Source organism: Octopus sinensis, linkage group LG12 (genome assembly GCF_006345805.1).
Source record: "Octopus sinensis linkage group LG12, ASM634580v1, whole genome shotgun sequence".
Classification (NCBI taxonomy): Eukaryota; Metazoa; Mollusca; class Cephalopoda; order Octopoda; family Octopodidae; genus Octopus; species Octopus sinensis.
In genome coordinates this window covers 50,856,896-50,883,909 of record NC_043008.1, presented here as the reverse complement: position 1 = coordinate 50,883,909, position 27,014 = coordinate 50,856,896, and the positions used below count along the sequence as shown (strand labels likewise).

The following is a 27,014-nucleotide window of genomic DNA, read 5'->3' as shown; positions in this document are numbered from 1 at the left end:
TTCCTAACGCCATAGAAACCATACCAAATCACAGAACTGGAATCTGGTGCAGCTTGCCACCCTGGTCACACCGTCCAACCCATGCCAGCATGGAAAACAGACGTTAAATGATGATGATATATGCAGGAGTGGCTGTGTGGTAAGTAGCTTGCTTACCAACCACATGGTTCCGGGTTCAGTCCCTCTGCGTGGCACGTTGGGTAAGTGCCTTCTACTATAGCCTCGAGTTGACCAAAGCCTTGTGAGTGGATTTGGTAGACGGAAACTGAAAGAAGACCGTCATATATATATATCTGTTTGTGTGTCTATTTTTGTCCTCCCAACATTGCTTGATAACTGATGCTGGTGTGTTTACATCCCTGTAACTTAGCAGTTTGAGAAAAGAGACCAATAGAATAAGTACTAGGCTTACAAAGACTATGTCCTGGAGTCAATTTGCTTACCTAAAGTCAGTACCCCAGCATGGCCGCAGTCAAATGACTGAAACAAGTAAAAAAATAAAGAGTATACAAATATATATGTGTGTGTGTGTATCTTTATGTCTGTTTGTCCCCCCCCCCACCATTTGACAACCGATGTTGGTGTGTTTACATCCCTGAAACTTGACAGTTCAGCAAAAGAGACCAATAGTATTAGGCTTAAAAAACAAGTCCTAGGGTTGATTTGTTGAACTAATATTCATCAAGGTGATGCCCCAGCATGGCCACAGTCTCATGACTGAAACAAATAAAAAATATAACCATGTTTCAATACTGAAATCTTTCTTTGTAGATCATTGAATTTTTGGAAGCCAGTGAGGTGGAACGTCCAGTTACCATACGGGTCAATACTCTGAAAACACGCAGAAGGAATTTGGCGCAGGTCAGCATTAATCTTTGTACCACATTTAATCTGAGTTCTTTAAAAAAAACAGGCTTTTTTGCAAACTGGGAATCAGTACTTTGAAGAGAGAATAATTTCCCACTACGGCAATGTCAACTGCCCTTCGTGTTCCGCAGACTTGACTAGCCTGGAAGTTTTCTTGTGGGGATACCTGGAAGAGAGGGTTTACATCAATAAACCAGAGACCCTGGTGCAACTGAAGGAGAACATCAATAGAAAAGTCAAATCAGAGAAGTGGGGTCTGAAACTCTTGAAGGTGCTATGGTGCAAGTTTTGGAAAGGGCATGTGTGCGGGAAGCCAAGAATGGTTGCCATTTAAGTGATGTCATTTTTCAAATGTGATGTAGTGGTGTTGCAGAATTTGACTTGTGAATATTAATAACCATTATGTCCTTCGTGTTGTATCAATCCTGACCATCATCATAAAAATCTTTACATCTACTTTGCCATGTTCCCATGGGTCAGACATGACCATGTTGGGGGTGGGGTGGGGGTTTCTGCTGCCAATTTCCCACCCTGGTTTTAATTCTTACTTGTTCCTAAGTATCGTAATAATACCTAAGTATCGTAATAATACAAAGGGCCTGGACAGAATAATGCAGAGAACTAGAAACAAATGAAGGAGTCTTTTGTTTACAGTCAGCAAATGCACACACAGGATAAGGTTACCTTCTCAAGTCATACTAACTCACAGGGGTCAATTTCTTGGTTTCATGGTGTATATATTCCCCACCTGGATAGGACGCTAGTCCATTACAAGTTGACTCCCTTTTGCCAGCTGAGTGAACTGGAGCAACGTGAAATGAAGTGCCTTGCTCAAGAATGCCAGACATCGTCTGGTCCAAGAATTGAAACCACAATCTTACGACCGTGAGTCCAACACCGTAACCCCTCAGCCACATGCCTCCACAAACATGAAGGGGGGGGGGAATAAGCACACTTGAACACAAATACATTTAGGTGTGGCTTTGCGGTTAAGAAGCTGGCTCCCTGACCTTGTGGTTTCGAGTTCAGTCTCACTGCATGACATTCTGGGCAAAGGACTTCTTCTTGTCTAATTATCCCATTCAGCTAAATTGTTTAACCCCAGGTCAACCTTGATCTTGCAGACTTACAATCAAAGGTAATCCAACCATGTCTACTTGGTTGTTTTACAGGTAATTCTAAGACTCCCTTCTCCATTGGTGTGCTTCCCTTATTAAAGACAAGAGATTTCGTTACCGTTTTGTATTGTGCTCAGTATTCAAAATTTAGACTTCCAGAAGGCAATTTCTTCTCTACAGAAGAATAAGGAAGGAATTTCTTTTGGGGTTTTTTGTTTTTTGAAACTTATTGATTCTTTGTTGTTTTTACCTCTTTTAGGCATTAATCAATCGTGGCGTGAATTTGGATCCCTTGGGAAAGTGGACAAAAGTTGGTTTAGTTGTTTATGATTCCCAAGTCCCTATTGGTAAGTGATGCAATATTTATACTTCTTTTGGAAAATTTATTATTATTATTAGTAGTAGTACTGTTGTTGTTGTTGTTGTTAAACAACAAGACGGGTAAGGGTGATGGTCTAGGGCTTAGGGGCGGGAGACCCCAGACCTTGGGAAAAAAAAAACTTTGGTCGTCTTGTAGTCAAGGGCTCTTAGTTGACGCCCGACACCGCTAGGAGGTGGCCCTTGAAGTCGCTGGAAATTGAGATCTCCAGGTCCAAATTCTTGAACGCCTGCTGCTGCTTTTGTTGTTGTTGTTGAGGCAGCTAATTAGCAGAATCATTAGTATGTCAGACAAGATGCTTAGCAACATTTATTTCTGGTTCTTTTGCATTCTGAGTTCAAATTCCATCAAACTTAACTTCAGTTTTCGTTCTCTCTCGGTTGATAAAATAAATACCACTAGAATTAGGGGCATTGTGTTAAAATTTGAAATTTAGTATAATGAAGAAGCTTGCTTCTTAACCACAGGGTTTCTGTTTCAGCCTCATTGCATGGCACCTTGCACAAGGGTCTTCTGTAGCCTTGTGCCAAGCTAAGTCTTGCTAGTGGCTTTGTCAGATGGAAACTGAAAGAAGCCCATCATGTGTGACCACTGCTTGACTACTAACTGTTGTTGTTTTTTTTTTTCCACATCCCCATGACATAACAGTTCAGCAAGAGAGACTGATGGAATAAGCACCAGGCTTAGAAAAAAAAAGTACCTGGGTCGATCTGTTCAACTGAACCTGTCAAGACAATTGCTCCAGCATGACCGCAGTCCAGTGACTGAAACAAGTAAAAGATGTTATGATGGGTTCTTTCTTTATATAAGACAATAACTGTGTTTTGAAAGAGATTTGGCTGTTGTTTCTAGCAGATTGAGTAACAGCATAGATGTTCAATCATTAGCTCATGGCAGTAAGGTCGATACAGGGTGGCAAGGTGATGAGACACCTGTAATTTTTGCATAAACGTTGTTCTTTGGTGATTTTCCAGGTGCTACCCCTGAGTACTTGTCGGGTCAGTACATATTACAAGGTGGATCAAGTCTGTTACCAGTCATGGCACTGGGGCCACAAGAGAATGAGTTTGTTTTAGACATGGCTTCAGCCCCAGGAGGAAAAACTACACATATTGGTATGATATTATGTATTTTTATTATTTCTTTATGATGATATTGCATCATCATCATCATCATCATCATCATTGTTTTCATGTCTACTTTTCCATGCTTGCATGAGTCGGAATTTCTTGTGGTACATTTCTGTATCGAAGGATGCCTTTCCTCTCATCAATATTAGAGCATTTATCTATAAATGCTCTAATATCTACACAGCTTTGGTTTTTTATCTTATTACTCAAAAGATTCTTATGTCAATATATATATATATATATATATATGTAGGGATGTATATATTTTCTTATGCCTTTTTCTGCTTTTCTTGCGCAGCTGCTCTGATGAAAAACACAGGTATATTATTTGCCAATGACAGCAACAAGACTCGATTAAATGCAGTTATTGCCAACCTTCATCGCATGGGGATTATGAATGTCGTTGTAGCCAACTATGATGGTCGCAATATGAACAAAGTAAGTCCCTTGTTCTTAATTGCGTGTGTATGTTTACATGTGTGTGTGTAATCTATATATATGTTTGTGTGTGAGTGTCTGTATATATGTTTGTATGTTCATAAAGAAATACTGTATTTTCCAGCATATGAGTTGACACAGTACATATGTAAACATTGGAACATTGTGTCTATCTTTCCAAATCCGGCTGCATTTCCCTTGGAATTTTGGATCCTCCAAAATCGTGTTGGTGTATGAGTTGACCTACCTTTCTTGGCTGTAAATACAAAACAACAACCGATGAGTGTTATTACTCTTCCGAAACATAATATAGCTGGAAGAATCATTAGCACGCCAGGCGAAATGCTTAGCAGTATTTCGTCTGCCTTTACGTTCTGAGTTCAAATTCCACCGAGGTCGACTTTATCTTTCATCCTTTCGGGGTCGATAAATTAAGTACCAGTTACGCACTGGGGTCGATGTAATCGACTTAATCCCTTTGCCTGTCCTTGTTTGTCCCCTCAGTGTGTAGCCCCTTGTGGGCAATAAAGAAATAATAACAATATAGCTTTACTAACTTTAACCCTTTAAGCATCTTCAACCAGCCAGCTCCTGCCTCTCGCATTTCTGTTACAGTGTCTTTCTAAAAATCAACACTCACATCATTGAAATCTCAAAGCTGAAAGATAATCCATGATTAATTCCAAATAATGTGAATAAATAAAGATGAGTTTTGACAGTAATCTGAATGCTAAAGAGTTTGTTTTTAAAAGTCAACTATCTAAATTTTGGTTTTTATTTGTGCAGATAGTGAATACATTTGATCGTGTGTTACTAGATGCCCCCTGCAGTGGTACTGGGGTTATCTGTAAGGACCCTACAGTGAAAAACACCAAAGTGAGTATTACGTTTGTTTCTTACCAACTCCACCTTTCATTCTATTAGGGCACATTGACTAATGTAGTCTTAGATACCTTATGCTTGCTATAAGGGGTTTTTGAAAAAGTGATAGCAAAAAGAAAAAAGACATCTGTTAAAAACAAATATGAGGAACATTGATGAGAGTCATGTATGGGCAACCTTATTTTTTTGGAGGAGTGGGGCCACACTTAATAAAATTTAAGGCAATTTTTCATTTGGCCGAAGGGCGCCCAGGAACTATGCTAGAGTTATGTACCTTGTATAAGGAGATTCCTTTCATTCCCACGCAAACCCATGTTAACGTGGCTTTGAACTGTAAATATCAGAATCTGATCAACATATGTTATGCACCTGCCCAACTATACTAGTGCTAGAAACATGTGGTTTAGAAGCCTGCTTCCCATCCGTATGGTTCCAGGTTCAGCTCCACTGCATGCCACCTTTGGCAAGTGTCTTTTAATATGACCCCAAGCTGACCAAAGCCTTGTGGATAGGTTTGATAGATGGGTGCGAAAAGAAGCCCTTTATATATATATATATATATATATATATGTAGGGATGTATATATTTTCTTATGCCTTTTTCTGCTTTTCTTGCGCAGCTGCTCTGATGAAAAACACAGGTATATTATTTGCCAATGACAGCAACAAGACTCGATTAAATGCAGTTATTGCCAACCTTCATCGCATGGGGATTATGAATGTCGTTGTAGCCAACTATGATGGTCGCAATATGAACAAAGTAAGTCCCTTGTTCTTAATTGCGTGTGTATGTTTACATGTGTGTGTGTAATCTATATATATATGTTTGTGTGTGAGTGTCTGTATATATGTTTGTATGTTCATAAAGAAATACTGTATTTTCCAGCATATGAGTTGACACAGTACATATGTAAACATTGGAACATTGTGTCTATCTTTCCAAATCCGGCTGCATTTCCCTTGGAATTTTGGATCCTCCAAAATCGTGTTGGTGTATGAGTTGACCTACCTTTCTTGGCTGTAAATACAAAACAACAACCGATGAGTGTTATTACTCTTCCGAAACATAATATAGCTGGAAGAATCATTAGCACGCCAGGCGAAATGCTTAGCAGTATTTCGTCTGCCTTTACGTTCTGAGTTCAAATTCCACCGAGGTCGACTTTATCTTTCATCCTTTCGGGGTCGATAAATTAAGTACCAGTTACGCACTGGGGTCGATGTAATCGACTTAATCCCTTTGCCTGTCCTTGTTTGTCCCCTCAGTGTGTAGCCCCTTGTGGGCAATAAAGAAATAATAACAATATAGCTTTACTAACTTTAACCCTTTAAGCATCTTCAACCAGCCAGCTCCTGCCTCTCGCATTTCTGTTACAGTGTCTTTCTAAAAATCAACACTCACATCATTGAAATCTCAAAGCTGAAAGATAATCCATGATTAATTCCAAATAATGTGAATAAATAAAGATGAGTTTTGACAGTAATCTGAATGCTAAAGAGTTTGTTTTTAAAAGTCAACTATCTAAATTTTGGTTTTTATTTGTGCAGATAGTGAATACATTTGATCGTGTGTTACTAGATGCCCCCTGCAGTGGTACTGGGGTTATCTGTAAGGACCCTACAGTGAAAAACACCAAAGTGAGTATTACGTTTGTTTCTTACCAACTCCACCTTTCATTCTATTAGGGCACATTGACTAATGTAGTCTTAGATACCTTATGCTTGCTATAAGGGGTTTTTGAAAAAGTGATAGCAAAAAGAAAAAAGACATCTGTTAAAAACAAATATGAGGAACATTGATGAGAGTCATGTATGGGCAACCTTATTTTTTTGGAGGAGTGGGGCCACACTTAATAAAATTTAAGGCAATTTTTCATTTGGCCGAAGGGCGCCCAGGAACTATGCTAGAGTTATGTACCTTGTATAAGGAGATTCCTTTCATTCCCACGCAAACCCATGTTAACGTGGCTTTGAACTGTAAATATCAGAATCTGATCAACATATGTTATGCACCTGCCCAACTTATACTAGTGCTAGAAACATGTGGTTTAGAAGCCTGCTTCCCATCCGTATGGTTCCAGGTTCAGCTCCACTGCATGCCACCTTTGGCAAGTGTCTTTTAATATGACCCCAAGCTGACCAAAGCCTTGTGGATAGGTTTGATAGATGGGTGCGAAAAGAAGCCCTTTATATATATATATATATATATATTTGTTGAAATTTACAGAAAAATAAAAAACAATCACAGGTGTTAAACAACAAGCAGGTTATTAGTTTGATGCACCTAAAAGTGTACGTTTCGAGCCTATGCTCTTCAACAGAAAAGAACACAAGGAAATAAACAGAGAATAAAAAAACTTCTGGATTTAGCGATCAATCATGGCGACTGATATATATATTACTCTTGCATACAGGCTTGTCCCTTGCAACCTTTTCCAGCGAGCATCCCTAATCTTGTGAGCTCATAAGTGATGGTACCGTGTAGAAGCCATGCCAAAACAGACATGGATCCTGAAGAGCCCTTCAGCTGGTCAGCTCCTGCCAAACCGTCCAACCCATGACAGCATGGAAAATGGACGTTAAATAATGAAGATACATATGTGTGTGTGTATACGTATATATATAATCGTTTAACATCCGTTTTCCATGCCGGCATGGGTTGGACGGTTTGGTTGGGGACAGGCAAGCTAAGGTGGCTACATCAGGCTCCAATCTGATCTGGCAATGTATCTACAGCTGGATGCTCTTCCTAACACCAACCACTATGAGACTGTAGTGGGTGCTTTTTTACATTCCACCAGCACGGGGCGCCAGTCAGGTGGAACTGGCAACAACCCACAAATGAATGGTGCTTATTGCATGCCACCAGCAACAAGAGCCAGTCAGGCGGCACTGGCATCGGCCACAGCCACAATTTCCATTTGATTGTGATTTGAGTTTGATTTTTCTTGACTCAATAGGTCTCCTCAAGCACATATATATATATATATATATATATATATATATGCATGCATGCATACAGTTGGGACGCAAGCTTCTTAATCACATACCCACACATGCGTATATATATGTGTGTGTGTATGCATGCATACATACATATGTACGTACATACATACATTATTTCATAGAATTTACCATTAAATAGTATTGTATAGCATATTGTCTTTTATATTTTAGGACCAAGACCAAATTAACCGATGTTCCAATATGCAAAGAGAATTGTTACTATCTGCTATTGACTGTTGCAATGCCAAGTCTAAAACTGGTTCCTATATTGTCTACTCAACTTGTTCAGTTTTGGTAAAGTTCCTTTCTCTCTCTTCAATTCTTCTTTCACCTTGTTTGTGTTTTTTTTTACTTATATTTTTTGTTTTGTTGAATAGACTGATGTTTTGCTTTGTGTGTGTGTGTGTGTGTAAGTGATAATACTCATGAATGCATCTGCCGATGTGTTTATGCAGCTTTGCACCTATGTCTGGGTGTGAAACCTGCACATTCACATCACGTAAACAGACTTGACACTCTATCCAAGCCCCTATTCTGTTCAGGTTACTTAAGTTTCACTTTCATTTACATTAATATCTAAAATAATATACACAGATACAACACTCACTCTCCTCTCTTACTTACTCTCCTCTCCTTCACTCACTCTCCCCTCTTTCACTCTCCTCTCTCACTCCCCTCTCACTCACTCTCCTCTCTCACTCCCCTCTCCTCACTCACTCTCCACTCTCACTCACTCCTCTCACTCACTCCTCACTCACTCTCCTCTCTCACTCCCCTCTCACTCACTCTCCTCTCTCACTCCCCTCTCCTCACTCACTCTCCACTCTCACTCACTCCTCTCTCACTCACTCCTCACTCACTCTCCTCTCTCACTCCCCTCTCACTCACTCTCCTCTCTCACTCTCCTCTCCTCACTCACTCTCCACTCTCACTCACTCTCCTCCCTCACTCACTCCCCTCTCATTCACTCTCCTCTCTCACTCACTCACTCTCCTCTCTCTTTCACTCTCCTCTCTCACTCAAACACAGTGTCCTTCTCTCCGTAATTCTAATTGTTTTAAAACCCCAAAAAACCACCTCCATACATACAGCTTTCATAGATTAAACCCTCTTCTCACTAGATTATTGTCTGCTACATCCTTCAGAAAGCAGTCAATTGGTGGAGGGGAGTGGAGTCACTAGAGATTAGAGCAATGGATAATATACCACATCGTGTACATTCCAGATCACAGCACTTTGAGTTCTAATCCAGCTGAAGTCATTTTTGCATTTTATCATTTCACGCTCAATAAATAAAGCACCATTTCAGGCTGGTGCTGTATTTATCAACCATGAAATGAAAGGGAAAAAAGGTGATTTGATGGGATTTTTGGAGTGTTAGATAAGATGCTTGGTGACAGCTGTTCGGGCTCTTTGCTTTCTGAGTTCAATCCCTGCTGAAGTCAACTTTATTATTTATTATTTTGAACTCAATAAAGTAACAATCCAGACAGGTAGTTTGGTGGAATTGAGGGAGCCTCAAATTCAATAAGTTATGATATTTATTGTGGTTCTTTGCTTTCTGAGTTCAAATCCTGTTTTGGTGGTGCTAATAGCGCCATCATAATTTGGAAACAGTAGCGCCATCATAATTTACATGGAAACCAGGTGTGTACTTTCAAGGGAGATAATCAGAGATCGTAATACTTCATGTAAAGTAAATATAACAAATAATCCGGAATCTTTGTCTGGTACCAGATCGATCCCAAAATCTGATCAGTTCGTGCCAGTCACGAGACCAAATATCCCTGAAAGTTTCATCCAAATCCATCCAGCAGTTCTTGAGATATCTCGTCCACAGACAAACAAACAAACACAACTGAAAACAATACCTCCGCCTTCACTAAGGTGGAGATAATAATAATAATAATCCTTTTTTCTGTTAAAGGATAAGGCCTGGAATTTGTGGGGAGGGGACTAGTTGATTACATTGACCCCAATGCACTGGTACTTATTTTATCAACCCTAAAATGATGAAAGGCAAAGTTGACCTCAGAACAATAATAATATAATAGGATTTTTTCCAATTTCAAATGACTAAGAGGGTTCATGCCAAATAGGAAACAAGGGGTCCCCAGGTAAAAAAAATGGGTCAAGAACCACAGATCTCTCTTTATATTTTATTTCTCTTCATGTTTAATCTTTGCAGGTTGAAGAAAATGAATGTATTATTGATTATGCTCTGAAGAGACGCGCTGTAAAACTGGTTCCAACAGGACTGGATTTTGGTGAGAAAGGATTTCCAAAGTAAGTCTTTGCTTTTGTTGATTTCTTCTTTTTTCTGTTTTTGTTGCTAGTTGAACCTTTTTATCCTTTCAATCCTTCTCTCTTGTTTTATATGTATATATATATATACACAGACATATATATATATATATGTATATATATATAAGCAATAATAAATCTCTGAGCGAGGTATAACCTGTAGCTGCATGACATCGTGAAGTATATTTGTCACCTAAATATGGCTAACCCTTAAAGGTCAATGGTACTCTAGCTTGTAGCTCCAGGAAGACATCACCTCCAGCTGTTTATTGACACAGTTTCGGTGCCCTATGGTGGCGGGTCAATATCCAGAAACCCAGGTCCGTGTGTATCACGTCAGGCTGGAGATGGGAATGATGACTTCCCTTTGCAAATACTGATAGAGCACAGATAGTGTGTCAATAGCCAGTTGGAGGAGATGTCTTTTTGGGGCTACAAGCTACAGTAGCATCGACCCTTAAGGGTTAAACACATTTAGGTGGCAAATATACTTCACAATATATATATGTATGTCACTATATCTTAAAGTACTCCCATTTTTTTATCTGTTACTCCTCTGATTTCATTTCAGTCTCCATAACTAGTCTTACTCTGTTTTCCCTCTTCAACAGATTCCAAAGACATCGGTTCCACCCGAGTATGAACCTGACGCGGCGCTACTACCCACATACCCATAACTTGGATGGTTTCTTTGTGGCAAAGCTGAAAAAATATTCCAATGAAAACCCTAATGCAGGTATGTTAATGTATTTATGTTATCCTCATCATCATCATCATCATCATCCTCATCCTCGTCTTGACTTCCACTTTTCCATCCTCTCATGGGTTGGAGAATTTGTTGAGGGGGATTTTGTATGGCCAGATGCCCTTCCTGTCACCAACCCTTGGCCCTGGGAAAGTACTTCCCCATAACCAGACATGTTCTATCCTGGAAAGTTGGAAATGAAGGATACTGCTTGCATGGTGATGGCATTCACTTACAGCTATCACATGACGTCAAGACAGGGAGACGGTTACACACATTTATGAGGTCTAATGAATATGTATCCGGACCATTGCCATGGTAATGAAGCTAAAGCACACAGAGTGAAGCCACTTGGCACAGATTGATTTTGACCTCTGCTGTGCATGTGCACTACATTTTAAGGCAGTGCTCCAGCATGGCCACAGTCAAATGACTGAAGCAAGTAAAAGAGTGTGTTTATATATATTTATATATATATATTTATACTGTTTTGTACTGTTTTTTCTTCATTTGTATTGCTTTTACGTCCTGTTTTTGTCACTTGTTTTACCCCTCTGCAAAAGAATTTTATGTAATTCCTTTTGCTGGAAGGACTGGTTCGACGGGTCGTGTTCTGTCCTTACCTTTGAAACACGCATTGAGTCGAACCAGGGACAGCTGATGAAGGGGAATTTTCCTTGTATTGTTTGTCCTGTACTCTGTTTTTTCGTTGTTTAAAAAAAGTCTGTTTCCTTGTTTGATTTTATGTTTTCGTCTCTCGTGTTCTATGTTTATTTGTTATGTCCTGTATATATACATGTAGATGTAAGTATGTACATATATGTATGTATATATGCATACATTTTATTTATTTATTATATTATATATATATATATAGAGAGAGAGAGACAGTGTGTCCTTAGCCAGCTGGAGGAGATGTCCTCCTGGGGCTAAAATCAACAGTAGCATCATCCTCTATGGGACCGCCACATTTCATTGGCAATTATATTTTACGATTCTGTACTGCTACTGTTTACTTCTCGCTCAGAGATTTAATATTGCTTATATATATATATATATATATATTTGATTAATGAGATAGAAAGTAAAGAATGTTTATGGATCACTACAATTGTTTCAATCCATCTAGCATTGATCCCTCGTGTGTGGGATACTGAAAATCCGGCTTAGGCATATCCATCAGTGTAGATGTGTCTCTTCAAGTGATTACAAGATGTATCTTATTAAAATAACGTCTGTTCTGCAAGTTCTTTTCTCAGTATGCCTCCAGGTATATACCATACGATTTATTATATATATAACTTAGATAACTTAGATATGTTTCGACCAAAGATTGGTCTAGGCTATATCTACTTAACAGCACCACCTGATAGGATTATTTGAATCCTGTTTAAGTCAAGTTTTGTTCAAGTAGTGAGTTCTTGTTGGGTGAGTTGTATCCAGTTTTGTTCAAGTAGTGAGTTCTTGTTGGGTGAGTTGTATCCAGTTTTGTTCAAGTAGTGAGTTCTTGTTGGGTGAGTTGTATCCAATTATGGGTGGCTTATCTGGTATTCTTTGAAGGAATCTATCCAGACTCTGTTTGAAGTTGATGGGATCCTTTTCCTCTTTGATCTCCCTCGGGACAATGTTAAATAGGGCAGGGCCTGTTGTGGAAAAGAAATTATGTTGCAGTGTACATGTATGTTGTGATCTTGAATTGTGCAGGGGACGTATGGCCCGTGGTCCCAGTCTTGGATGAACCTTGAAGCTAATGTTAAGGTCGTTATATATATTACCTAATATGTATATATAATATCTAATATATATATATATATATATGTATGTATATATTCAAGGCGGTGAGCTGGCAGAAACATAAGCATGCTGGGCAAAATGCTTTGCAGTATTTTGTCTACTGTTATGTTCTGAGTTATATTTATTAATTCACGTAAAAAGCACCCACTACACTCGCGGAGTGGTTGGCGTTAGGAAGGGCATCCAGCCGTAGAAACACTGCCAGATCTGACTGGGCCTGACGAAGCCTTCCAGCTTCCCAGACCCCAGTTGACCCGTCCAACCCATGCTAGCATGGAAAACGGACGCTAAACGATGATGATGATGATGATGATGATAATAGAATATAAGGATAAAAATTACATTAATGATTTTTATCAGGCAGTCAGCATGTTATAAAAATTTATTGGCAGTTAATACATTAAATTAATAATAATATACATATGTATATAGCATGCTTGAAGTGCTGAGAGCTTCAAAAAACAACCAAAAACTCCAGCCATGTGTATATTTATCTGGAGTGTTTGGTAGTTTTTTGAAGCTCTCAGAACCTCAAGCATGCTGGAGACAGGTCATTTTTGCCCTTGCTCTCTTAATATAATTATATACATATGTACATGTGGCTATGTGGTAAGTAGCTTGCTTACCAACCACATGGTTCTAGGTTCAGTCCCACTGCATGGCACCTTGGGCAAGTGTCTTCAACTATAACATTAGGCCAACCAAAGCCTTGTGAGTGGATTTGACAGATGGAAACTGAAAGAAGCCTGTCGTATATATGTGTTTGTCCCCCCCAACATTGCTTGACAACCGATGCTGATGTGTTTATGTCCCCGTAACTTAGTGGTTTGGCAAAAGAGACTGATAGAATAAGTACTAGGCTTACAAAGAATAAAGGCGGTGCTCCAGCATGGTCGCAGTCAAAAAACTGAAACAAGTAAAAGAATAAAAGAAAGAATATTTGTTGTACTTGGTAAAACATTTCCCAGTTTGTTTCACTCAAAGTGAAAAATACTGTTTATATACACCTTTGTGTGTGAGGCATGGCTGTGTGGTACAAAGCTTGCTTCCCAACCACATGGTTCCTGGTTCAGTCCCACTGCATCACACCTTGAGCAAGTTTCTTCTACTTTAACTTCATGCCAACCAAAACCTTGTTAGTGAATTTGGTAGACAGAAATTGAAAGAAGCTTGTCGTGTGTGTATATATATATATGTTTTTATGTATATATATTTATATGTGTGTGTGTGTGTTTGTCCTCCTACCATAGCTTGACACCCATTGTTGGTGTGTTTACATCCCTGTAACTTAGTTCAGCAAAAGAGACTGATAGAGTAAATACAAGGCTTTAAAAAAGTCCGGTTTGTTCAACTAAAACCCATCGAGTTGGTGCCCCAGCATGGCCACATTCAAGTCTGTCAAAGAAGTAAAAGATAAAAGATATGCACATACAATATATATATATATATATGCGCATGTGAATGTTAAGGCACATGGCTTAGTGGTTAGAGTGTTTGGCTCATGATCATAAAGTCATGAGTTCAATTCCTGGCAGTGCTTTATGTCCTTGAGCAAGACACTTTATTTCATATTGTTCCCGTCCACTCAGCTGGTGAAAATGAATAGTGCCTGTGTTTCAAAAGGGCCAGCCTTGTCACCTTCTGTGTCATGCTGAATCTCCCCAAGGACTGTGCTAAGTGTATGCTTGTCTGTGGAGCACTCAGCCACCTGCATGTTAATTTCAGAAGCTGGCTGTTGATCCCTTGTTTTGGGTCAACTGAAACCCTTGTTGTAACCAATAGAGTGTCAGCTATATAAGCTATATATATATATATATACACATACGCATACATACATGTGTGTGTGTGTATGTATATACACATATATATATATATATATACATGCACACATGTATATATACACAGGTGTATGTACTTTTGTCATTTAAGTTACATATAATCATCTTTTGGTGCTAAAGGGAATCTTCAGTGATTTTGGTCATTGTTTCCCATCCACCGTACTTCTGCCATTGTTCACCAACACCACCACCACCATTACAACTACTACCACCACTGCCACAACCACCATCACCAGTGTCAAAACTGTCACACACCTTCATCATCTGCTCACACCACCACCACCATTGTCGCAATTATATCACTCATTTTCACCATCACCCTCATCACACCATGTAACACTACCCCCTACCCCCCAAACCAACCCACAAATGTCCTTCTCTTGTTCCTAATTATTCAACAATAGTCAGGATTCCATCAGCATCAATGCGGAAACTTCCATGGAATTGAAGAAAAGCGACCACAAGATTGCAATTGTCCGTTTTAGCATTCTCCAAGACACAAGACACAAGCTGACAATATTCTTCATTTACAGCATGCTTGGTCAGTTCCTTTGGGCAGTGAGCGAGCGGTCAGTTTAGAACCAGCTGGGAGATGGCTGCAAGTAACGACTAGATGACAAAAAGCGATGGAGACACTGACGAACTGAAGTAATTAATTAGTTTTAAAAGCGACCTTCGTTTCTCCTGATAATTCGTTTGACTTAGGGCTTAACTCCTTCCTTACGTACCAAGATGTCTACCTATGAGATTTACCTTTCCTATCTACTGACCTACCTGCTTATTTATATATATACAGACATAGCTACAGGTCAGCCTAGCTATCAAGCTACCTATCTATCTATCTACCTACATATCTATCTATCTACCTACCTTTCTATCTATCTATCTCTCTCTCTCTCTCTCTCTCTCTCTATATATATATATATTATATATATATATATATTATATATATATATATATATATATATGTAATGTCCCACCCATGCTAGCATGGAAAGCAGGTGTTAAACAATGATTATATATGTATATACATATATATATATGTGTGTATATATATATATATATGTATATATATATATATATATATATATTCGCATGCATACATACATATTTACATGCATGCACATCTTTCTTTGCTGCTTTCCTTCTTTCCTTTTTTTCTTTACTTCTTACCTTTACTTTTCCTTTCTTTTTGTCTTTACTTACCTTTCCTCCCTTTTTGTCTTTCTTTCTCTCTGTCTTTTTTTTTCTTTTGCTTTTTCCTGGCCTAGGGTCAGCGATGGAGATGATGAGGAGGAGGCAGCCAGTCATCTGAACTTCATTCTGTGCAATGATGATGATGATGGCGGCACCATTGGTGGCAGCACTCATCACTGTGGTTGTCATCCTCACCATGGTGGTGATGGCGACAGAACAGCAGGAGTGCATGGTCAACGCTCCCCCCCTCCATACACACACACACACACCACCCACCTTCGCCACTGCAGCTAACCCCCTCCCCTTCTTATCCACCAATCCACCGCCACCACCACTAAGCACACATACACTGATATTACATTGCTTTAGTCATCATTTGAATCACCTCCTACATTCCACTCCCCTTTCTCTCTCTCTCTCCTTCCTCCCCTCTCTCTCTCTCTCTCTCTCTCTCCTGCTCTCTTTCTCTCTCCCAGATGTTTCCATTGGCTTGCTGTGGTTGTTGTTATTGTTGTTGCTGTTGTTTCTGTGATAGTAATTTATTACAAGAGACAACTACCTTATTTTACAGTCCATTAACTCTCCACTCACCTGCTCTGCGTTTCTCTGTAGCTTTGTGTATTGTGTGGACAGGTAAGCCAATGTGTTGTTGACGAGCTTGCAAAGTTGTTGGCATGCTGGACTAAAATGCTTAGCAACATTTCATAGCTCTTTACATTCTGAGTTCAAATTTCGCCAAGGTCAACTTTTCCTTTAATTCTTTCAGAGTCAGTAAAATAAATACCAGTGAGACACTGGGGTCGATGTAATTGACTTGTCCCTTCCCCTCAAAATTTCAAGCCTTGTCCTTTAGTAGAAAGGAATTATTATTATTATTATTATTATTAAGGTGGCGAGCTGGCAGAATTGTTAGCATGCCAGGTGAAATGCTTAGTGGTATTTCACCTGTTGCTATGTTCTGTGTTCAAATTCACCAAGGTTGACTTTACCTTTCATCCTTTCAGGGTCGAAAAATCAAGTGCCAGTGAAACACTGGGGTTGATGTAATCAGTTAGTCCCCTCCCCACAAATTTGAGACCTTGTGTCTCCAGTAGAAAGGATTATCATCATCATCATCATCATTATTATTAAGGTGGTGAGCTGGCAGAATCGTTAGCACACCAGGTGAAATGCTTAGAAGCATTTTGCCTGTCACTACGTTCTGAGTTCAAATTCCACTGAGGTCAACTTTGCCTTTCATCCTTTCAGGGTTGATGAATTAAGTACCAGTGAAACACTGGGGTCGATGTGATTGGCTGGTCCCAACACCCACAAATTTCAAGCCTTGTGCCTTTAGTAGAAAGGATTATTATTATTACTATTATCATCATCTCATCATCTGTGAGCTGGCAGAATTGTCAAAAATTAGGTTTAAAAAATATGCCAGTTTCTTATACATGGATAGTATTATAGTTCCTTACAAAACCTTTTTTTCCAAATTTTAACCCCCTAAAATTAGGGGGTTCCTTATAAACAAGGGTTCTTTATACATATTAAAATATGGTAATTGGCTATAACCATCATGACCGGGTCCAGCAAGAACATGCTTGGCCATGGGGAAATATCTTGCTCAGAAACTGATGGGCGTTGGCAACAGGAAGGGCATTTGGCCTAGAATATCTGCCTCAGTAATCTCTGTCCAACTCATTCAAGAGTGGGAAAATAGACATCAAAATGATGATGATGATTGATATATATATATATGTGTATGTGTGTGTGTCTGTGTATATGTGTATGTATGTGTGTATATATGTGTGTGTGTATGTATGTATGTGTATATATATATATATATATGTGTGTATGTATGTATATATATATATGTGTGTATGTATGTATGTATATATATATATATATATGTGTATGTATGTGTGTATATATATATATGTATGTGTGTATATATATGTATGTATAGTGTTTTGTTCCATTATTGCAAGGATCAACAAAAAAGTACTCCATTCAGCAAGAGATAATTATTATTTAATATACTGGTATTTGCAGGTGGTGAGCTACTGTAAGTTTTATGGTTGGTTTGTGTAGTAGTTGGACTGGCTTGCATGTCATGCCATGTACCACCTTGGAATCATTCAGGCTCAAAATATATAAGTGTAAGCATGGTAACCAGCAGGCTGTAGGGCTGTGTTGAGCTCCAGTATCATCTCCGGCATGATTTCTATGGCTGGATGTCCTTCATAATGCCAACCACATCTGGTCATGGAGAGATATTACCTTACTTGGAAACAGGTGATGGTTGGTGATAGAAGGGTATCCAGTCTGGAAAATGTGCCTCGACAAATTCTGTCTGACCCATGCAAGCATGGATAAAGAGGATGATAATGATGATTGTGTGTGTGGTTTTGTGTATTTATCTATATGTAAATAACTTGTTGTTTATTCTTGCAGCAAAGAATGAGGAACAGTCTACGGAAACACCGAAATCTAAAGATGGCAAAGCAGATGCCACCACCAAACCTGTGAATAACACCCCCAACAACAACAAGTAAAGAAAGGCAACCACGCACAATCGAAATCGAATCCTTACAATTCACGAGGGACGAAGCGCAAGCATGAAGAAAGTAACGACAAAAACAAGAACAACAACAACAGAAACAAATGGAAGAAAAGGAAGACTGGTCAAGCAAAGAAATTCAAGAGTCCTAAGAAGAAATTCATCCGAAAAAAACAGCAGAAATAACAAAATATTAGGAACATTTATTCAAATTCTTCATCTAAAGATTTCCAGAACATGAACTTGTATTATGGCTCCTCAACAGAAAATGAAATTTTATTTTTCTTGCTGGAAAATAAATTGTGTAAAATTGATAAATATATTTTATAGACTTGGGTATTTCGTGTTGCAAGACAGTGTGTGAGAGAGAATCGTGATGTAGGAGAGAAATGTGTTTGCATGGATGATGGTTCTCTTGCGCTAAATGAGGATGCAAAGAGAGAGGCTTGAAGACGCCACTATGAAAGGTTGCCGAATAAAGAAAGTGAATGGGATAAAGAGATTCTGCCGAATGTCGACCCAACTGAGGGACCAGCTATCCAAGTTGACAGTTCTTTGGTAGTTAAGGCAATTAGAAGCATGAAGACAGGGAAAGCCCCAGGCCCATCGGGAATTACTGCAGAGATGCTCAAAATATCTGGCAGTGTCGGCTATAACCTAGTCACCCGTATAGTCAACCAGGTGATACACGAAGGAGTCATACCCAATGACTGGTGTAGCAGCGTACTAGTCAACTGCTACAAAGGTAAAGGTGATGCCCTAGATACAAATAATTACAGAGGTATCAAGCTGTTGGGTCAGGTAATGACGGTTACGGAGAGGGTCAACTTGAATGAGATGCAGTTTGGTTTTGTGCTAGGGAAAAGCACGACTGATGCCATATTTCTGGTAAGACAACTGCAGGAGAAATACCTAGCCAAAGATAAGCCCCTGTACCTGGCTTTCGTTGACATGGAGAAAGCCTTTGACAGGGTCCCCCGATCCCTTATCTGGTGGTCAATGAAGAAACTAGAGATAGATGAATGGTTAGTGAGAGCTGTGCAAGCCATGTACAGGGACGCTGTAAGTAAGGTAAGGGTTGGCAACGAGTACACTGAAGAATTCAAGGTGGAGGTTGGGATACACCAAGATTCAGTCCTCAGCCCCCTCCTATTTATCATAGTCCTCCAGGCAATAACGGAGGAATTCAAGACAGGATGCACCTGGGAGCTCCTATATGCTGATGACCTTGCTCTAATTGCTGAGTCACTATCAGAACTAGAGAAGTTTCAAATGTGGAAGCAAGTATTAAAATCGAAGGGCCTTAAAATCAACCTAGCTAAAACCAAAGTCCTAATAAGTAGGAAGGCAGGCAAACCACAAATCTCTTCAGGTAGATGGCCCTGCTCGATCTGTAGTAGAGGCCTAGGTAGAAACTCTATAAGATGTACCCAGTGTGAGCTATGGACACAAGAGGTGCAGTGATATCAAAGGAAGGCTAACTGGGAAGATAGTTTATGTATGTGGCAGATGCTCGGGCGCGATAAACACTGAAAATGCGCAGAGACCAACTTCCGCCACATTCCAGGAAGAAAAACTAGAAGTAGTTGATAGCTTCCGTTACCTAGGTGACCAAGTCAGTAGCAGGGGAGAGTGCACTGAAAGTGTGGCTGCTAGAATAAGAATAGCCTGGGCAATGTTCAGAGAGATCCTACCTCTGCTGGTGACAAAGGGCCTCTCGCTCAGAGTAAAAGGTAGATTGTATGATGCATGTGTACAAACAGCCATGCTACATGGCAGTAAAACATGAGCCGTGACTACTGAGGACATGCGTACGCTTGCAAGGAATGAAACCAGTATGCTCTGCTTGATGTGTATTGTCAGTGTGCATACATGACAGAGTGTAAGCGCCCTGAGAGAAAAGTTGGACCTAAGAAGCATCAGATGTGGTGTGCAAGAGAGACGACTGCACTGGTATGGTCATGTGTTGTGAATGGATGAGGATAGCTGCGTGAAAAAGTGCCACACCCTAGTGGTTGAGGGAACCTGTGGAAGAGGAAGACCTGGGATGAAATGGTGAAGCACGATCTTCGAACATTAGGCCTCACCAAGGAAGGCTGTATGGTAAGACGCTTGGTTCCGGGATCTAGAATTATCCAGTAATTTTTTGCTAGTTCATCTCGTCCTTTTGTCTTCTCTCCTGGTGCTATATGAACATTTAATGTGGATTTAGAGTCAAGTTTCCAGCGTGTTGGTATCTCTTAGATACCCTAAATTATAATTTTAATAATAATTATTACGTTTGAAGGTTTTTATTCCCATGCTGGCCACTTGATATGACCGGTATTTAAATTAACGATCTTATCTTTATTTATATAAATATACTAGCAGTATCGCCCGGCGTTGCTCGGGTTTGTAAGGGAAATAACTATATAAGCATTTTTAGAGAGTTACTTCCCTTATATAATAGCGAAAAAAATGATGGTAAATTTTTTTTTAATCTTAGACTCATTGTAGACGCGCGCTAATACCCAGAAGGGCTCGATATAAATTACGACTATAAGATACCAGGTTTTGGTTAAACTGCACCGCAAAATGTGGGAGTAGTTAGGAATCTAAATCGGAAGAGACAGAGTCTCACACACACAACTTCAATTTTATATATAAAGATGTGTGTGTGTGTGGCTGTATATATAGGTTGTATTGTGAAACACTCCATGCATCAGTTCTCATCAATAGGTTACAATGGCTTCGAGATCTTCCGACAGAACCGCTCCTCCTACCAGCACCAAGAAGCATTGATGCTACCCCAAAAAAATGCCTGAGTTATATCGATCTACACTGTAATGCAATTTCTCCCTTGTCCTCGATGCAGCCTCAGCAGTAATCTTGAGTGCAGCTGCAACCATCCCGACCATGTAGGGATTATTTTGTCCACTAAGGAATTGTTCTTTGCTCTGAGCTTTTCGCCTTCTCAAACGAACACCTGCCACATCCACGCTGAAGCATTTTCCATTTCGTTCTCTAATATATAAATCATACACATGCACGGATCGAATTTTTATAGCTTGTTGAAAAATTCCTTAGATTTTATACTCTAAAATATGCTAATACCAAAATTGCCAACAATTTCTTCGCAATACATCATTAATTTGGACCGGTGTTTCCCAACCTTTTTTCCCGGTGCCTCACTTTTTAATAACAAATTTTCCTGTGCTCCACTTTTTGAAAAATCTGGTGCCCTTTCAACATATTTTTTTTAATATAGGGTGCCAAGAGCACCTTCCGAGCGTGATCGTTGCCAGAGCAGCCAACTGGCTTCCGTACCCGTGGCACGTAAAAGAGCACCATTCGAGCGAGACCGTTACCAACGTCGCTTCACTGGCACCTGTGTGTAAAAAGATTCAAGTGAGGTCATTGCCAGTACCGCCTGACTGGCATCCTTGCCAGTGGCACGTAAAAAGCACCCACTACACTCTCGGAGTGGTTGGCGTTAGGAATGGCATCCAGCTGTAGAAACTCTGCCAGATCAAGATTGGAGCCTGGTGCAGCCATCTGGTTCGCCAACCCTCAGTCGAGATCATCCAACCCATGCTAGCATGGAAAGCGGACGTTAAACGATGATGATGATGATGTTGAAAAATTCCTTAGACTTTATACTCTAAAATAAGCGAATGCCAAAATTGCCAACAATTTCTTTGCAATACATCATAAATACAGACCGGTGTTTCCCAACCTTTTTTTCCCCGGTGCCTCACTTTTCAATAAAAAATTTTCCGGTGCTCCACTTTTTAAAAAATCTGGTGCCCCATTAACATATTTTTTAAAATGTAGAAACACGATCTTCAATTGCCTGGCTGACGGATACCTCGTTTCAGTAGTGAGCGAAGTTCACTACTGCTTTTGTAAACGCTTGACACTGGACAATCGATATTGAAGCAGAGAAACAAACGCCTAACAAATGAAGATACCTCCCTCGGTACGCTGATTGGTCGTACCTACTCCGATCCCCATGGTTTAAGTATAAATATTATTGCATGGTGATGTTTTGTTTTTTTTTTCATTTCAATGTCCAAAGGTAGTCTTAGGGTCGACAAGTGTGCGCTCAAGTCACAAAAAATTTCACAACCCACGCTAACGTATGTCCCACTCCAATTTTCCCACACCCCACGTTGAGAAACACAGTTGTTCGTCGGTACCCTTATAGAGGACTTCATCCAATTTTGGAATCCCCTCTTCTATGCTGAAACTACTCAACTTTCCACCTTAGGTGTTTATTTCCTTTTTATCTCGTTCGTATTATCAAATACCATCGTATATGTACCATTACCCTTAAAGTTTAAGTCACTTCTCAATCGTAATTCATGCCCTAATATCATTAGATCGTACTTGCTACGAATGACAAAATTCTCCTCAGCCTTATCCACCAGAACTATAAAGGCATTTATCTCGCAAGGCACTGATATATCTTTTATAGGGGTAAATAAGAAAGCTGACGACAAGGCGGAAAGTTATACAAAAACCTTTATATTTCAGGCACAAAGCCCATCCTCGGATGGAAACAGTCTGGCAAACATCCAATTACACAACCTCTGTTACCCTACTTAAACTCGTCGGCGTTATGTTAGCAACAGTAGCAAACAGAATGCTGTGTTGCTGGACATTCTCCCTGACTGTTTCCTTCTGAGACTCCGGTGCGCTCTCGGCGGCCCTGGAAAATCTGAGTCCGTAACGACTCGCATCTCTCGAGTCGGTCCGTGCCAACCATCAGCAGCAGGTCTCCAAGGTGTACACCCTCTCGTCGATAGCACCAATGTAGGTAAGGGAAGTTGGCAAAATGGATCCGTACCTTCGGAAGAAGGATTGGCTCCGAGGACCGTGTACGTGCACACACATACACACACAATAACCAACAACTTTTCACTGGGAAACGAGGGAGCCTCTATATGGTTGTATAACCTGCTGGGAAATATTCGTCGAATCTCCCTCAAATTACGATTATTCAAATCTTTTAAAAGTGAAAGACTATATCGAAAAATGTAGTTCTAGGTACGCAGCGCTCGAAGAATATGCCAAAGTGGGTACACCTGGAGCATTCCTTCTCCATCAGTCTAACCAACCCTTAAACAACAGCAACAACTGTGGAGGCGCAATGGCCCAGAGGTTAGGGCAGCGGACTGGTCGGAGGATCGCGGTTTCGATTCCCAGACCGGGCGTTGTGTGTGTTTATTGATCGAAAACACCTAAAGCTCCACGAGCCTCCGGTAGGGGTGGTGGCGACCCCTGTTGTACTATTTCGCTCCAACTTTCTCTCACTCTTTTTTTCCTGTTTCTTGTCCCCGACTTCCTACGCAACCGCTCAGCCTGGATGCGCATTCATTCATCCGTCGATGCTCTCGGTGTCGGGGGGTTGACCTGCTTTCTCTTCTGCAGGTCTTACGAATAGCAAAGGACCACGTTTCGGACTTCTCCCAGGACGAAGACAGCTTCGCTCAACAAACAAACAAACAAACAACAACACAGTTCGTTGTGAAAAAGTATTATTCTTTTTTTTTGTTTTTGTTTTTTTTTCTGTTTTTGCCATTTTCGTTTTGAAGAAATCTGCGGAAATTTTCTGCTATTCTTCCTTAGTTTCGTTGTTAAAATTTTTCTAATTTTTTTTTTTTTCCTTGACTTTTCCAATCATTTTTCTTTATATTTCTTTATTTCCTTTCCGTAAAATAAACAACAATGGGTTGATGAGATGCCTAAGTTCTTTGTGAAGCGCAGAATATACACAGAATTCTCTCTCTTTTGTTACACGATTTTTGCTTCAGAAGTTTCTAGAGACACACACACATAATACATACATACACACATTTACCACTTCGCCACGATATTCTGCCAGACTCCAGAGACTCCAGTTCCTTCCATGCCGGTATCGTTGCTATTATTACCATTATTTCACAGTAAGGGATGAATCGGATTATATATGTATGTATACTTTTCTATATTACATCATACAGTTAGCAAGTAACTTCGCCCACAATATATATACATACACAAATACACACACATATACCGGAAGAAGTATATAAGATATATACACACACACATAATATATATATACAACACATACACACGCACACCCACACATCACAGCACACGCCACACACATATATAATATATATATATATATGTATGTATATATATGTATATATTGTATGTATATATATGTAATATATGTATGATAATATGTAGTATGATATATATGTATATATATATGTATGTATATATATATACATATTATATATAATATACATAATATATATATACATACATATAATGTATATATATATATATACATACATATATATATGTATATATATAGATATATATAACATATATATATGTATATACATATATATATGTTGTATGTATATATATACATATATATATTATATATATGTATATATATTATATATACATATATATATGTATGTATATATATACCTATAATCTATGTATATATATATATGCATGTATATATATATATACATATATATATACATATATATATATATATGTATGTATATATAAATACATATATATATATATACATACATACATACATACATACATACATATATACTTCATCCGGTATATGTGTGTGTATTTGTGTATGTATATGTATTGTAATGGGGTGGGGTCTCGACAAATGTCATTGTTAGATTTTGGATTTTTTGGGGGTTTTTTTTTTTGTTGTTTTTTGTTTTTTAATCCGATATAGATAATTTCGTGTCATCTATCCAGCTCGATTGGTTGCTTGGAATTGACATTATAGCAGTTCGAATTTCAGTTAACTTTTCGTACAGTTTGTTCCAGTCAGCATGAAGAAGGTTGTAGGCATTTTTCGTGATGTCGTGCTGGGCCTTCTCGCTCTTCACCTGATCTTGAAGTTCGTCTATCTACAAATAGAAAAAAACCACGAAACCTTTACAAATGTTATCGATCATTTACTGTGCTTTCCGGCATACACACACAGGCGCAGGAGTGGCTGTGGGGTAAGTAGCTTGTTTACCAACCACATGGTTCTGGGTTCAGTCCCACTGCGTGGCACCTTGGGCGAGTGTCTTCTACTATAGCCTCGGGCCGACCAAAGCCTTGTGAGTGGATTTGGTAGACGGAAACTGGAAAGAAGCCCGTCGTATATATGTATATATATATATATATATATATATATGCGTGTGGTGTTTGTGTGTCTGTGTTTGTCCCCCTAGCATTGCTTGACAACCGATGCTGTGTGTTTATGTCCCCGTTACCTAGCGGTTCGGCAAAAGAGACCGATAGAATAAGTACTGGGCTTACAAAAGAATAAATCCCGGGGTCGAGTTGCTCGATTAAAGGCTGTGCTCCAGCATGGCCGCAGTCAAATGACTGAAACAAGTAAAAGAGAAAAGAGAGTAATACAAGTCAACGTACTATTTTAGTATATACATACACACAAGGGGTTGGTGAAAAGTTCCTATCTTTGGGTAAAAGAAAATACAGGTGGATCAGTTAATTATGATTTTATTGAACATATTACCCTCTCAGATTTATATACTTATTGCAGCGGTTCTTCAGTTTTTCTAAGCCCTGTAAAAGAACCCGGGGTGTTAGGCCTCCAACCAGCCATTTCATATTTTGGCACCCTCTTGTGTGTCTCTCTCCCTCAAATATATATATATATCTATATTATATATATATAATATATATATAATATATATATATTATATATATATATATATAGGGGAGAGTTTACGAATAAAACAAAAGATGAAGGCAAGTGGAGTACAAACAAACAAATGCATTAGTATAACGCTCATGAATAGAAAAAAAGTCTTTTACGTTTGGCCTACGCTCTTCTACAGAAAGATACACAGAAAAAACCAGGAGAGGAAAAATGTGTGTAGTGGCTAACGATCTATCATATATATGCCCACAGTCAAATGACTGAAACAAGTAAAGGAGAGTATATATATATATATATATATATAGATATATATATATATATATATATATATATAGGATCGCGGTTTCGATTCCCAGGCCGGGCTTTGTGAGTGTTTATTGAGCGAAAACACCTAAAAGCTCCACGAGGCTCCGGCAGGGGATGGTGGTGATCCCTGCTGTACTCTTTCGCCACGACTTTCTCTCACTCTTTCTTCTGTTGGCCAGCTCGCTTAGCCAGAGGGGTGGCGTCATTTGAAAGCTAAAAACAATGCGAAGCGCATTGTGACCAGCGATGTGTAGCAACATCTGATAGCCTGGTCGGTCACGGTGATCACGGCGATATATATATATATATATAAGCAAAAGGTTACTTACTTTAGCCTTTAAATCTTCATATCGAATTTTCATCCGGCATTTTCCTTCATCCATCTTCTCCTTTAGTGTCGTTATTTTATCGTTCGATTCATCGCTGTAAATAGATTCACATTTAAGATAATGTGGGGAGGGCGAAAGCAACAATAATGGACATGAAGAAAATCCTTTCCTTTGTACTGTCATAATAACACCTGGAGGCGCAATGGCCCGGTGGTTAGGGCAGCGTACTCGCTGTCGTAGGATCGCGGTTTCGATTCCCAGACCGGGCGTTGTGAGTGTTTATTGAGCGAAAACACCTAAAAGCTCCACGAGGCTCCGGCAGGGGATGGTGGTGATCCCTGCTGTACTCTTTCACCACAACTTTCTCTCACTCTTACTTCCTGTTTCTGTTTGTACCTGTATTCAAAGGGCCGGCCTTGTCAATCTTGTGTCACGCTGATATCC

General features: G+C 39.4%; 1 protein-coding gene across 2 annotated transcripts in view; it reads left to right on the top strand.

The window, feature by feature from the left end:
- LOC115217967 (probable 28S rRNA (cytosine-C(5))-methyltransferase) overlaps positions 1–18,409 on the top strand; it is a 33,682-nt gene extending 15,273 nt beyond the window's left edge. For both annotated transcript variants that reach the window (XM_036507974.1, XM_029787694.2), the window contains exons 9-17: positions 772–861; positions 2,245–2,332; positions 3,339–3,479; positions 3,793–3,932; positions 4,719–4,808; positions 7,991–8,113; positions 10,008–10,105; positions 10,735–10,859; positions 18,137–18,409. In XM_036507974.1, the coding sequence (XP_036363867.1) occupies positions 772–861; positions 2,245–2,332; positions 3,339–3,479; positions 3,793–3,932; positions 4,719–4,808; positions 7,991–8,113; positions 10,008–10,105; positions 10,735–10,859; positions 18,137–18,237 (996 nt within the window). In that variant the 3' untranslated portion in view covers positions 18,238–18,409. The remainder of the gene's footprint in view (positions 1–771; positions 862–2,244; positions 2,333–3,338; positions 3,480–3,792; positions 3,933–4,718; positions 4,809–7,990; positions 8,114–10,007; positions 10,106–10,734; positions 10,860–18,136) is intronic.
- The last annotated feature ends 8,605 nt before the right edge of the window (positions 18,410–27,014 follow it).